At 39.4% G+C, this 13,927-nt stretch overlaps 1 protein-coding gene across 3 annotated transcripts in view; it reads left to right on the forward strand.

Moving 5' to 3' along the window:
• The window catches only part of LOC122405480 (ABC transporter G family member 20), a 63,680-nt gene that overhangs the window by 46,205 nt on the left and 3,548 nt on the right, over window positions 1–13,927 (forward strand). For all 3 annotated transcript variants that reach the window (XM_043410267.1, XM_043410268.1, XM_043410269.1), the window contains 7 exons: window positions 5,869–6,120; window positions 7,163–7,477; window positions 7,619–7,726; window positions 11,437–11,530; window positions 12,683–12,850; window positions 12,937–13,071; window positions 13,212–13,360. In XM_043410267.1, the coding sequence (XP_043266202.1) occupies window positions 5,869–6,120; window positions 7,163–7,477; window positions 7,619–7,726; window positions 11,437–11,530; window positions 12,683–12,850; window positions 12,937–13,071; window positions 13,212–13,360 (1,221 nt within the window). The remainder of the gene's footprint in view (window positions 1–5,868; window positions 6,121–7,162; window positions 7,478–7,618; window positions 7,727–11,436; window positions 11,531–12,682; window positions 12,851–12,936; window positions 13,072–13,211; window positions 13,361–13,927) is intronic.

Below are 13,927 nucleotides of genomic sequence, written 5' to 3' on the forward strand. Positions count from 1 at the left end.
CTTGTTAGAGTTCATCATGTTTATTCGAGGATGGGGGAGAATATGCCGTGACGCGACGAGGGATTAAGTAATCTAACCCGTAAATTAGTTCGGGCTGGCTCGGTGTCCGACTATTGCTACCATTATCTACTTACGCGGCTCACTATCGAATTCTGCCTATCACCGATCAACCACGAACGAATCTCTTACAATTTTGTTGTTAACGGGCTAACGATAGTCTGCAAACTCGCGATTTAACGCGTCTTTTTAACTTTTTTAATGAAAATTATATTGGGTTTCTAGGTAAAGTGTTCAAGGGGTCATTTTTCGTATACAATAATTATATCTAGGAAATTTTATTTTATTCTGCAAGGTATTGCTCCATATTTGGATCTCAAAATTGTGTAAATAGAATGATTAAGAAACAGCCCCAATTTTGGAATAAATTATAAAATTGAACTACATTTGCTTATAAAAATTGTACAAATCAACCTGTGATAAATTAAACAGCCCCAATTTTGGAACAAATTATAAAATTTCACAAAAATTGAACTACATTTGCTCATAAAAGTTGCACAAACTATCCTGCGACCAATTAAACAGTCCAATGGAGTACGTTTGTTTGAAACTAAATCGTAACCCATCAGAATCCGGAACCCATCGAGAAGTTTGAGCCCGTGTGACGGAAACCGAGGAATAAAAATCGACGATAACGTGTAAAAACTAACGAGAGCAAGATGGAGGGACAAGCAAGGGAAAAACAGGGAGCCAAGCGGGTAGAAGTTAGTGATATAACGCGAAGTAGAAACTGTGACGTTACGCGAGACGGGTACTTGTACCTTCTACGGTTACACGATAAAACAACATTTCCCTTTCTATTTGAGATTCGCGAGAGACACGTGTCCTATCTCCGGCGAATACCTGGTCGTTGATTATCGCACGACTGTGATATCCGCGTTACGGAACCATTCGCTACCTGATAGATATAATTGCTTTCGCGACGCGAGATTCCTCCCAACTTTACACGCGATACTTTTTTAAGCACCAACCACCATTATTATTGGCTAATACGTTTCAATGGGCCCTTTTTAACAAACTTACGAAGCTAAAACAGAATTATGAAATACTAAGGTAATGGAAAAATATAGTAACAGACGTGCAAATAGAAAAATACCGATATGCATCGTTTTATATACTATATGAACACTTTTCAGAGTGGCTAGCGATACATAAACAAGATTTATTTAATTCATATGTGAATTCTATGATGCAGAAATATACAGGGTGTTAGGTCAACCCTGGGAAAAATTTTAATGGGGGGTTCTAGAGGCCAAAATAAGACGAAAATCAAGAATACCAATTTCTCGACTGAGATTTCGTTAAAAAGTTATTAACGTTTAAAGTTACGCCCTTACTGAATTTTTTTCTCGAAAGTGAGTAGGATTTCGAGGGTATGTCTACTCACCAAAAATTATTGTAATTGACCCCCGAAACCGAAAATAATTTTTCCAAAACGATTTGAAATTTCTTTTTCGTCGAAAAATTTCACACCTTCTCGAATTTTTTTCTCGAAACTGGGTAGGATTTCGAGGGTATGTGTATTAATAACAAATGATTGTAATTAACCCCCGCAACTGAAAATAATTTTTTTTTAACGATTTGGAAATTTTCAGTTTTGTCAAAAAATTTCGCATCTTCTCGAATTTTTTTCTCGAAACTGGGTAGGAATTCGGGGATATGTCTATTCACCAAAAATGCTTTTAATTGACCGCTGTAACTAAATATAATTTTTTTAGTATGATTTGAAATTTTCTAATTTCATCTAAAAATTTCAGTACCTATACGAATTTTTGTCTCGAAAGTGGGTAGGATTTCAGGGGTATGTCTATTCACCAAAAATGCTTGTAATTGACCGCTGTAACTAAATATAATTTTTTTAGTATGATTTGAAATTTTCTAATTTCACCTAAAAATTTCAGTACCTATTCGAATTTTTTTCTCGAAAGTGGGTAGGATTTCGGGGGTATGTCTATTCACCAAAAATGCTTGTAATTAACCCCCGCAACCGAATTAATTTTTTCAAAATGATTTGAAAGTTTTGAATTTAATTTGTTAATAACTTTTTAATGAAGCCTCAAGAAATTGATATTCTTGATTTTCGTCTTATTTTGGCCGATAGAATCCCCCATTAAAATGTTTCCCAGGGGTGTAGAAATGTGGAAAGTCTATTTCTCAAATGTTTAAATGGTATTTGTGTTGTTATTCACTAATTTGAACAAAAAAATTACAGATCCTTTCATAAATCGAGCGATTCTCCTCGTTCCATTTAATAGCTTATATTTCCATGTGTAATTACGATAAACTTTCCGGTGTTGTTTTTCCTTCGTTTCCATACATTGTGCTAAATAGCTGACTTGCGATTCCTTGCTCCGCCCATTATGGGAGAAAAAAATCAGGTCTTTTTGCTGAATAACTCGGAATAACAATAAGTGTCAGCAGCTAAACCTAAGCGATTATCTAACGCTGTTGCAACTTCGTTATATTTATTACCTAACAAGTCGCCAGCAAATATAATAGAATCAGATCGATGTTCTTTCTGTGATTATTTATCATTTTTATTAACGATTTACGTACAGTCTCTCAACGTTGCAAACTCTTACTGTTTCTGATCTCAAAATATTTCTACTTCTCGATAGTGATATTACAATTCTCGATAGATTTAACATTTGAGGCAACAAAAATAATAGGAGCCTGAATATTACAAGATGTCCTCTCTGACTTAATAATGCATCATTGAAAACTAAAAATATTTTTACATTTACATGTCTGTTACTATATTTTATTATTTTGTACTCTGTTTTAGTTGTATAAGTTCGTAAAAAAAAGATGGCGACTTCATGACATCGCATCTTCCAAGATGGCCGACAAATTAAAACTATTTGTTTCCTCGGGCACTCGTTTCGAAGAAAATCCTCGTAAAAAGGAATACTGCTCGTTAAATTGTAATAATTTGTGCAAACGCCTCACGTTGTTTCGTATAATAAAACGTATCAGATGGATCTTTCAAAGATGGCGACTTTACGACGACGCATCTTCCAAGATGGCCGACAAATCAAAACGATACTTCTTTTTCTCGGTTACATGTCTCAAAGACAACTCTCTGATCGATTTAATTCGTATAAGTTTAGGTATTAGGTGGACCTTTCAAAGATGGCGACTTTACAACGACGCATCTTTCAAGATGGCCGACAAATTAAAACGATAGTTCTTTTTATCGGTTAATCGTCCCAAAGACAATTCTCTGATCGATTTAATCTGTATAAGTTTAAGTATCAGGTGGACCTTTCAAAGACGGCGACTTTACGAGGACGCATCTTCCAAGATGGCCGACAAACTGAAACGATAGTTCTTTTTCTCGGTTAATCGTCTCAAAGACAATTCTCTGATCGATTTAACTTGCATAAGTTTAGGTATCAGGTGGACCTTTCAAAGATGGCGACTTTACAATAACACATCTTCCAAGATGGCCGACAAATTAAAACCAAACTTCTTTTTCTCGGTTAATCGTCTCAAAAACAACTCTCTGATCGATTTAACTTGCATAAGTTTGTAAAAGAAGGCACTGCCCATTAAAATCTATTATTCGATACTAACATTGTACGCTTCCATGGAAACGAGCAAGTTGTCTAGCGTCTAGCTGCTCCTAACTTTAGGTTGTCGGACGTTCCATCCGGAAACATTCTCGATTATAGCGTAAACTGTTAGATGGTAGGTTTGTCTCGGCGGAAAGATGATTCTCCCGGCAGCGGAGACGGTAGAAACGTCTTCGTAGCTTTCTTCGACGGTTGTGTATCCGCTCGGTTCTGTTACGAAACGCGGGGACCCCGTGTGTGTTGGCTTTTCCTCGTGCGTTTCGCGCAATCGCAGCCGCTACTTAACCGCGACGGAATCGTTGATCGAGAGCCGGTTCGATTCGCGGGAACAACCGAGAAAGCTGCCGCTGCTCGGTTCCCCGTCGATCGATCCAATCGACGCCGAGATCCCCGACCTTTGCTGTCCGCGATTCCTATCGATCGATGCCTCTTCGTCGAGATCTATACGCGCGTTACGCAACGCCAGGAGCCTCGAGATCCCACAGCTGATCGAGACAGCCTCCAAGAAAACTTTAATCCGAAAACAATCGAGTGTTACGCGACTGTTCGAGAAAACTGAACTGGCTATCTCATCGACCAGCTGTTCCGACTCTTAGCTACCATTACTATTACTATTACTATTACTATTACTGTTACGCGTTGGAAATCTTTTGTTACAACACACCTACTGGAAGTGGTCAAAACGATTCGTTATTTCTAATAAAAAGTTCAGTTTTACGAACCGGATTTTTTGCGAATTTACCGTAGCTTTCTAAAGAGAACTATTTCTTCGAGAATCTGTTATTAATTCTTTCGGTGCAAATAAATAGACCGTAATTGTTCGAAAAAAAACTCGCGAAAGTGTAAACTGCGGCGGAGAAATGAGAATCCGAACGGCCTTGGAGAAGTCGTAACGAAACGATTCCCAGCGTCCTCAGGAACAGCTTTGCGACTCTGTCGGCGGTATAAACGGCTCACGGATACCAGTACGTCGATAGATTGCCCAATGAACCGGCGAGCGTGAGCGAAAAGAAAGCTGCTTTCTTACGTAACGGCTCCCTCTTTCTAAACCCGTACGATCCGGACTGTCCCGGAGCTCGGTCGCGTGCTATCCAAGGCTCCGGAGTATGGGGCCGCGTCGCGATCTATCGAAATCTATCGATATCGATACGTTCGATAGGTCGAACGGAACCCACGATTCGATCTATCGCGAGGTATTCGAGACTTTGAATTTAGAGCCGCGTCGCGATCTATCGAAATCTATCGATATCATTGAATTCGATAGGTCGAGTGGACCGCGTGTGATTCGATGGATCGCGACACTTTTTGTATCGAATGAATATTCGTGATTTCCCCGTCGATGACACGAATTTAAAATTAATAAATATTAATTTAATATTAATAAGATTAATTAATTCGACTGAACTGTAATACCCCTTACTGCACAATAACGAGTCGGAATTTAGTATAATACTTTTAAGAAGTCCTGTCGATGAGATGGAAAATGAAAAATAGTGGGAATCGGTCGAGCGCTTGCGAGAAACACAAGAGCGTGGCCCTCTGGCGGCGAGTACTGAAGGCTATGGACCCCCCACACCATTTACGTAAAATTTAATGCTTTGTCGAAACGTGGGAAAAGATATTAACCATTCTATTTAACATTACAACTACCAACACTTATGGTGCATTTATCTGTACCAAAAAAATTAATAAATACTCGAATAAACGTATAATGCAATTGATTTTAAAAGCTCTAAAAACGGGAATAGAGGAGATAGGGTGAGATTAACCCCTTAACCTTCATGCCCTAGTCTGACTGCTTTTTGAAAAATAATATTTCTTTTCCTTCAAATTATACGTTAGATATAACATTGTAATTAACAAAAACCGTGTTTTTAGAAACAAATTCAATAAAGGAAACTGACCATCGTTGGTTGACCCGAAAAATATGAGCGTTAATGGGGTTAAAACATCCTAGTGTGTACAGAGATCAACGAATTAGGATAACAAAGTGTTTGCAAGTGCAAATGACGAACAGGGAGATTCGAAACTTGAGAATATTTTTAGAAATGAGAGAATTCTCATATACTAGGCATCTATCAGGGTATATTACGCTCTTCGTGCGTGTAAATTGCGTGGAACGCGATGCTTTTCCGGGTCTCTTCTTCGCGGGTTTCTGTTTGTTCGAGCGTTCGGGGGGAACAATGGACCCGTAAGTGGATAGGCGTGATAAAGGTTTTCTTTTCCCGGTTTCCAGTGACGGGACAGCAGGCGGCGGAGGCGGTCTGGTGAACGCGAACGCTCTTGGAACAATGCAGAACAATTCGGACAGCACGCTGGACGCGACGATGACGCCCAGCACGGTACTGGCGACACCGGGGTTGAACAACCCCGCGTGGAATCGCCAGCAAGCGGTCAGCGTCAGGCACGCGTTCAAAACGTACGGGAGCAGCAAAAACCCCAACCACGTGATACAGAATCTTAGCATGACCGTGGCCAAGGGATCCATGTAAGTCTTAAAAGACACCTAACAACATCTATCGCTTTCAAGGCTAGGAAACTCCAACAACGACAATTATCTCATCTCGTTACGTGTGAAATGTCTTCGATTCTATAATATGAGTTCTCGTTGTGAACTCAAGCGCCCCAAAAGCAAGGATAAAAAGATCGAGGCAATTAAAATTTGTAAAATTAAAATTCTCGTTAATTGGGCAGAAGCAAAGGGGAACGAAGCTTTTTAGAAAGCTATAAGGAACAAGATCGGTGGAACGTGACGATCTTCCACGATCCTCCAGTTCGTAAAACGATTACGCGTTACGGCGCGCCTGATTCTCTGCTCGAGCTCGTAATTTCCGGAATAAAACAAATTCGACTGTTTTTTTCAATATTTGACTCTCATTTTTTTTTAACGTCCACGTTGAAGGGTTGAAATGAACCCTCAAAGCAGAGGCTTGTAAAACGTATTTGCAATATCGCAAACTATTAACACTAGATTTACGGAAGCCATCAATTCGACGGATGTCTGATTCCATATTTAAAATTGCAGAACGCGTAAATATTATTTTTTAACAACTTATGTTGGATTTGATCGATGCAATGGCGAGAATACAGATTCTAATTAAAAGAAAATTTTAAGGTAATTGTCAACATGAAAGGTATCGATAAATATACGTGCGATCAATACCCGTAAATCTAGTGTTAAAAATATTGGACGAATTGGTACAAAAAGTGCATTTGGTTTGACCCTTTGCACCACGTAATATTCACGCACAACTCGATTTAATATTTACGTATAGTAACGCAAACCTAATTAACGAAACGAAGAAATTTATAAATTTCTCCGGGGGGGAAAAAAATTTTAATATTCTTTAAAATGGCGTAAAAAGATTGCATTCGAGCGGGTGCTTCTATTGAAATGAATTCTTGGAGTGCAAAGGGTTAAATTGTAATCAACTATGAACCTACTCTCTTCTCTCCTGTGTATCGTCAACTAGGATTGAATTTTAATAGATAAATAAGTAAATTGGAGTAATAATGATTTTGTCGATCAGATACGGGTTGCTAGGCGCCAGCGGATGCGGTAAAACTACCCTACTTTCATGCATCGTGGGTCGACGACGATTAAACTCGGGCGAGATTTGGGTCCTAGGAGGCAAACCGGGCACGAAAGGATCCGGTGTTCCAGGAAAAAGGGTTGGCTACATGCCTCAAGAGATCGCCCTTTACGGAGAGTTCACGATTCGCGAGACGATGATGTACTTTGGCTGGATATTCGGGATGTGCACCGCGGAGATCGCGGACAGGCTACGATTTCTCTTGCAATTCTTGGATCTGCCCTCCCAGAATCGACTGGTGAAGAATCTCAGGTAATACGAACAGCTACGAAGTAATCGCGAATGAATTTCGAGATCTCTTTCGTTTACCATTTTTCTAATCTTTCGTCTCGCATTGTTCTGATCGAATATACTTGTTAATGTGAGAATTGTTCTTATTTTGTTGCTGTTCAGCGGTGGCCAGCAAAGACGCGTGTCCTTCGCTGTGGCCCTGATGCACGATCCCGAGCTCCTCATCCTCGACGAGCCCACTGTTGGTGTGGATCCGTTGCTAAGACAAAGGTGAGTTCCCTCTGAGACTATGCAAATATTTCCAGATGAAGTTTTCGATACATCGAAATCGGTATTCGAACGTTCGTGGAAAGTGAGACATTTAATTCGCGACTGAGAATTTTTGTTATGATGCAAAATTACGCGATGTTACAACTAGACTATGGACCTCTATGCATTTTAATTCTCGAAAAACTATAGAATGCGTTTGATATTCAAAACTGTAAGAGATATTCTTATGGTAAGCGTTTAGGGGTTAATTATTGCGTTTAGGGGTTGATGCAAAGCCTCTACAAAGCTCCAATTTTATTGACTCTGTTGAGAAAAATATTAATTTGCATAAAAATCCGCAGTGTAATAATAGCATTAAAGTTTATAAGTCACGTTATCATATATTTGATTCTATATTTATTTTTTGAGATTATTATGCACTGTAATGGCATAATAATTGAGTATTTTCACTTTATTTTGCAACTATTTCTGCAACTTATTTGTTCCTCGCTTTTAACGAAATAAAAAGACTTTCCTTTATTTAGACGCCATTTTTGGTTCGAAACGTTACGATCGAAAGGTGTAAAAATTCCACGTGTTCGAGTAGCGATTATTTCTAGCTCCCGACTCCTCCTTCGAATTAATTCGCGGACGAAACGTAGCAATTCGAAAGTCCGTCAAAAATGGCGTGGAACCAGTTTCGATAGCGATTAATCGTGGATCGATGTTCGAGAAATATTTAAATTCTACAAAGGCCAAGGTTTCGTCGAAAGGACTAGGAAGAAGCAAGGAATTTCGACGATAGACGCTAAACGAGCATTAAATTTCGCGATAAACGATCACCCTTTTAAGTGAAAAGGGCGAGGCCCCTCTATATGACTCGACTTTAACACTCGTTGAAATATTCAGATACATTATTTGGGAATAGCTTGGAAAATTTGATAGAAATTAAAGTATGTTAATTTTATTTATAACAATTGTGCCAGGTTGTTCAAAGATGTCCTCGATATTTGTTCAAATTGTGAAACTTAGAAATATTCGATAGTTCAATGGTAAATTTGTTATTTTACTATGACGGTCACCGGTGACCACCAGTGGCAATCAACGTGTGTAATTTAATGGTGAATTTATTTTACAATATTTCAAATCAAAGCAGCATTATTTTCAATGTTACAAAAATTAGGGTTCTTCCATTGTAAAAATATTGCAACACTTTGTAGGTTCAAAGTGTCGGTCACCGGTGACCACCAGTGGCAATCAACGTGTGCAATTTAATGGTGAATTTATTTTACAATATTTCAAATCAAAGCAGCTTTATTTACAATATTACAAGTATTAGAGTTCTTCCATTGTAAAAATATTGCAATCGTTGTAGCTTCAAAGTGTCGGTCACCGGTGACCACCGGTGTATAATTTAATCGTGAACTTATTTTAAAATATTTCACCTCAAAGCAGCATTATTTACAATGTTACAAGAATTAGGGTACTTCCATTGTAAGAATATTGCAACACTTTGTAGGTTCAAAGTGTCGGTCACCGGTGACCACCATGGCAATTAACGTGTGTAATTTAATGGTGAATTTATTTTACAATATTTCACCTCAAAGCAGCATTATTTACAACGTTACAAGTATTAGACTTCTTCCATTGTAAGAATATTGCAACGTGTTGTAAGTTCAAAGTGTCGGTCACCGGTGACCACCGTGTATAATTTAATCGTGAACTTATTTTAAAATATTTCACCTCAAAGCAGCATTATTTACAATGTTACAAGAATTAGACTTCTTCCATTGTAAAAATATTGCAATCGTTGTAGGTTCAAAGTGTCGGTCACCGGTGACCACCGTAGCAATCAACGTGTCTAATTTAATGGTGAATTTATTTTACAATATTTCAAATCAAAGTAGCATTATTTATAATGTTACAAGAATTAGAGTTCTTGCATTGTAAACAATATTGCAACACAAATATTAGTGTCGGTCACCGGTGACCACCATGGCGGCACCAACCGCGTCAAACAGCACATTTGCTCGAAAACAAATCGTAAAACAAGGGGGGGTTTAACCGGACGATCTAGACTCCGGTACTATGTTACGACCGTAACGCCCAGTAATTTTAAAGAGCAGAAAGTAAGGAGCTGGTAAGAGGTTTCGAAATTGCTGAAAAGTCTATTCGTAGTAAATATTTGTCGGCCGGTGTCGGTCGAATGAAATTCGTATTATGAAATTACGAGGCTGCGCACCGGCCGCTTTTCAATTACACGGGAGTGAGAGAAAGAGAGGAATGTTGAAAAGCACGCTAGACGGTCGTTTTATCGTATCCGAGCCCGATGCAGGAATGTACGCGATTTACATTTACACTTATCGAGCCCCGGCCGTTTACGACGACCGATAAATTTCCTTTTCACTATCGCCATCCGACGATCGTAGCTACCACTAAGGATGCGTGTAATTTACAATGGACTCGCTTTCGAATTAGCTGCATCGTAAAAGAGAGGGGGAGGGGGGACTTCGACCGTTGTGTTATCATCGGCCAAGGTGGAACGTGGAAAACGTCGTCTTAGCAGTTGTCTTAACCTACTTCGTCCAGCGTGTGACGTGCCCCCCCCCCAACAATTTCGCAATCGATACGTCGCGCCGTAGAATGGATTTAACGACACCGATTTCGATTGAAAAATACTTTGATCGAGCCATCCTGCACCTCTCGCGACTCTTTGCAACAGGATTAACAAATTCACGCGAACGCGACAACGGCCGATCGTTGTTTACGACTCGCGCATGCGCACTAGCTTCGATCTTAACGCGTTCTATTGCAGTTTTCTCTGTCTCTGGGAACAGATATTCTCCATGTTTTTTCAAATCACTTGCACTTCGTATGTATTCCAAACGACACTGACATTATTAACAAATAAGTATTAACACTTAGACTGTCACGTCACCAAAATACGAATGGATTGTCCACTATGAAACTAGATAAATTAATTTTCAAGACGTCGAGGGAAATCTGTATAGCTCAGAAACGAGAATAAGTACAAGTTTTAGGTTATGTAGTTCACGATCGTAAAAATCTCGAGTCTTGCAGAATATTATAGTGTCAAAGTTCGATCAGGGTGCCGGTCACCGGTGCCCACCATGACAGTCGCGTCGATCCTAACCTAGAAAACGAGTCTCCCAGCATTTTCGGTACACACGCGATTTCCATGAATAAAAGTGTACGATAATTACGCGAGATTGGACGAAGAGTTCCGTGCAGGTTATTATTTAAAATTCTTTTGTTCAGACCCCGTCGTTTTGCTCTCGAGAAAAATCATGTAAACCGTACCATCTCGTATTTTTGCTGGAAAGTAAAACGACGACAAAGGGGGGGCCTAATTAGCCGCGAGAAAGTTCGCGATGCGATTATGCTCGTTTGAAAGCGAATAGAGCGCTTCCTTGGGTCATTGCGCGTGCACACGGTTTCATAGCGATCGACGGTGTTTACGACCGTTCGTGGTCCACGTTAGTTTCTCGAAATTCAAGTTTCTACGTCCAACAATAGCCACCGCGGTGAATTCATGGCTTCCGCGGTTCGTTCGCCGACTTTCTCGGTCGATCTCGATACGATGAACGAAAAGAACATCACCTCTGTCGATAAAACAGAGGCACAGATACCGATAGAGAATTGGAATAGTCAAATAACGGTACACAGTATTTTTTCTCATCCTTTCGTTACGTTTTATTTTTGTTTTTCAGTATCTGGAATCACTTGGTCCAAATCACCAAAGACGGCAACAAAACTGTCATCATAACCACTCACTATATCGAAGAGGCTCGACAGGCGCACACGGTAAAAAAAATAATCAATTTCAACGATAAATCTATCCAAACGAAAAAAGCTACAAGTCCTGCTTAAATCGTTGCGATCGATAAATTTACAAAAATAAATATTCCAATAATTACGAATATTTTCAACGAACACTTTGAACGAAAACGATTAATTACGTTTGACGTGGAAAGAATTAATTCTGACCCCCTGTGAACCGTCGCGATTACGGTAACCGATTCACATGCACGGGTACGTACGTACACGTACACACAGAAATAATAGTCGAGCGATTACGTTAACGATTGCATATTAAAATTACGCAATCACGGTTTCTCTTCGTACATTATTCAACGGTATGGTATTTCGAATAACCAGAAGAAGAATCACAGTTTGAGAAACGGTACACAGAGGTTGTTTTTAGAACCTTAAAACTGTTACGAGTTAATTGCTACGAAACGATCGATCGGGCCGATTTGTACCGTTCGTTGCAACGTCATTCCATTTTTCTTCGTGTTCCAACGATCTTTCGCGTAAAACGGTCGTCGGAAGAATCGACAAATCGACCTCGAGGCATCGCCACGATGACTGGTCGATTCGAGTTCATAATCTGTTTCTTGGTCCGTTTGGCTGATTCACTTTAGTGTTACGTCGCCCGCAAATTACGAGTCTGTTTGTTTTCCAACGTCCCTTAATTACCGTTCTTACGCTCCTGGTATCGTACAAGCGGACAACTTTATTGTTACATGCTACACGCGACTCGTCTCGTTACCGGAAACGAGAGAGTGCACGTCGTTTCGGATGCACGAAATCTCTTCCGCCAATAAAAAATTCAAATTTCCACGAACAATAAAAAAAAAGTCTTCGCTGGTATAAAATAGCTAATTAATCATATTCCTATTTTCAAAATCTGATCAAAACTTCTTCATTTTCAAGATATTTTGATTTAAATTTTGCTACACATATAATAAAAGAATTATTTAAATTTACTTTATAAAATTGGGTAAGTTGGTAGAGCAATTAGCTACGACCCCATTGGTAGCGAGTTCGAATCCCCGCCAAATTACTATATTATTTTGAAATGTAAAAATATATTTCATCTATTACGTATATATAACATAAATATTAAACAAAAAGATCCATGAAAAATTGCTTAATAAAAATGAAAACCGACAGATCGGTTTGATGAGAAGCGGACGCTTGCTGGCCGAGGAATCTCCCAGGGCTCTACTCGCGATATACAACTGCACGTCTCTCGAGGAGGTTTTCCTAAAACTATCGAGGAAACAGGGACAATACGCTCAACCGCCCACGGAATTGAACATCTCGAACAACATTAGTCTGGTAACGTCTATTCCATTCGAAAGACAACGAGAAACGTCGAACAAGTATTTTCCGTAAAGATCTAATCTCGAAAATGTGTGAAACAGGCTTCCCTGAACTGGGGCAAGAAGAACGAGCCCGTTTACGTGACGGAGGAGTCTGGCGTCGTGGGGCTGAACTTCCATCAGAGCAAGGAAGTGCTCATCAACGACTCGACGAATGGCGTTGGAAACCACTACGACGTAAGGCACCGTAAAGATTCTCGTATCTGTTCTCTGCTTGAATAGTTTCGCGTTCGCGGTTATTCCGAACGAAAAAGACCAAGCACGATATACGCGAGACTTTTTTCCCCTGAATCACCATGCACGTTTTTGCGGAACAGCTGAACGGGAAACCACTGTCAGGCGCCAAGAGCTCGACGCTGGAGTGCAACAATTGCGGGAATTTGTCGGACTGTTACAAGATAAGCAGTACCGGGAAAATGAAGGCGCTCTTGCAAAAGAACTTTCTGCGTATGTGGAGAAACGTGGGGTGAGCAGAGGGGAACCAAAGTATCTAACAAAGAATGGACCCAAAGTGCATATCTTTGACTTTGATATGCTTTTGCAGGATCATAGTAAAGCTATCCCTTTTGGTCTATATATAATATTACATACCCAACACTTATTAAGATATAAATAATTAACGTACACTGTGGATCTTTATGCAAATTTATATTTTTATTAATAGAATTACTGAAAGGAAGCTTTGTAGAAGGTTATCTCAATCTCTAAATACAATAACTTGTACGTTACTTGAAATGTTTCCTATATTTTTGCATATTAATATTTACTATGCGATAGATAGAAATGTTTGCATTGCACAGTCGTTAGACCCTGGTGAAATTGCAACGCTATTACACAATGAACTCCTGCTCGATACACATTTTCTTCCGATACAAAAATACACAAAAACTAATGAATCAGGATTATACAGACCTAAGCTATAATTGTCTTTAATTATTTCTATCTTAGAAAGTGTCGAGCATCTACACCAAATGTTTCGCATATACCGAAAGGGTAACTACTACCATTTTGCAAAAGTACATTAAAAAGACGA

Source organism: Colletes gigas, unplaced genomic scaffold, assembly GCF_013123115.1.
Source record: "Colletes gigas isolate AHSC1104 unplaced genomic scaffold, ASM1312311v1 Colletes_gigas_Sc00004, whole genome shotgun sequence".
NCBI lineage: Eukaryota > Metazoa > Arthropoda > Insecta > Hymenoptera > Colletidae > Colletes > Colletes gigas.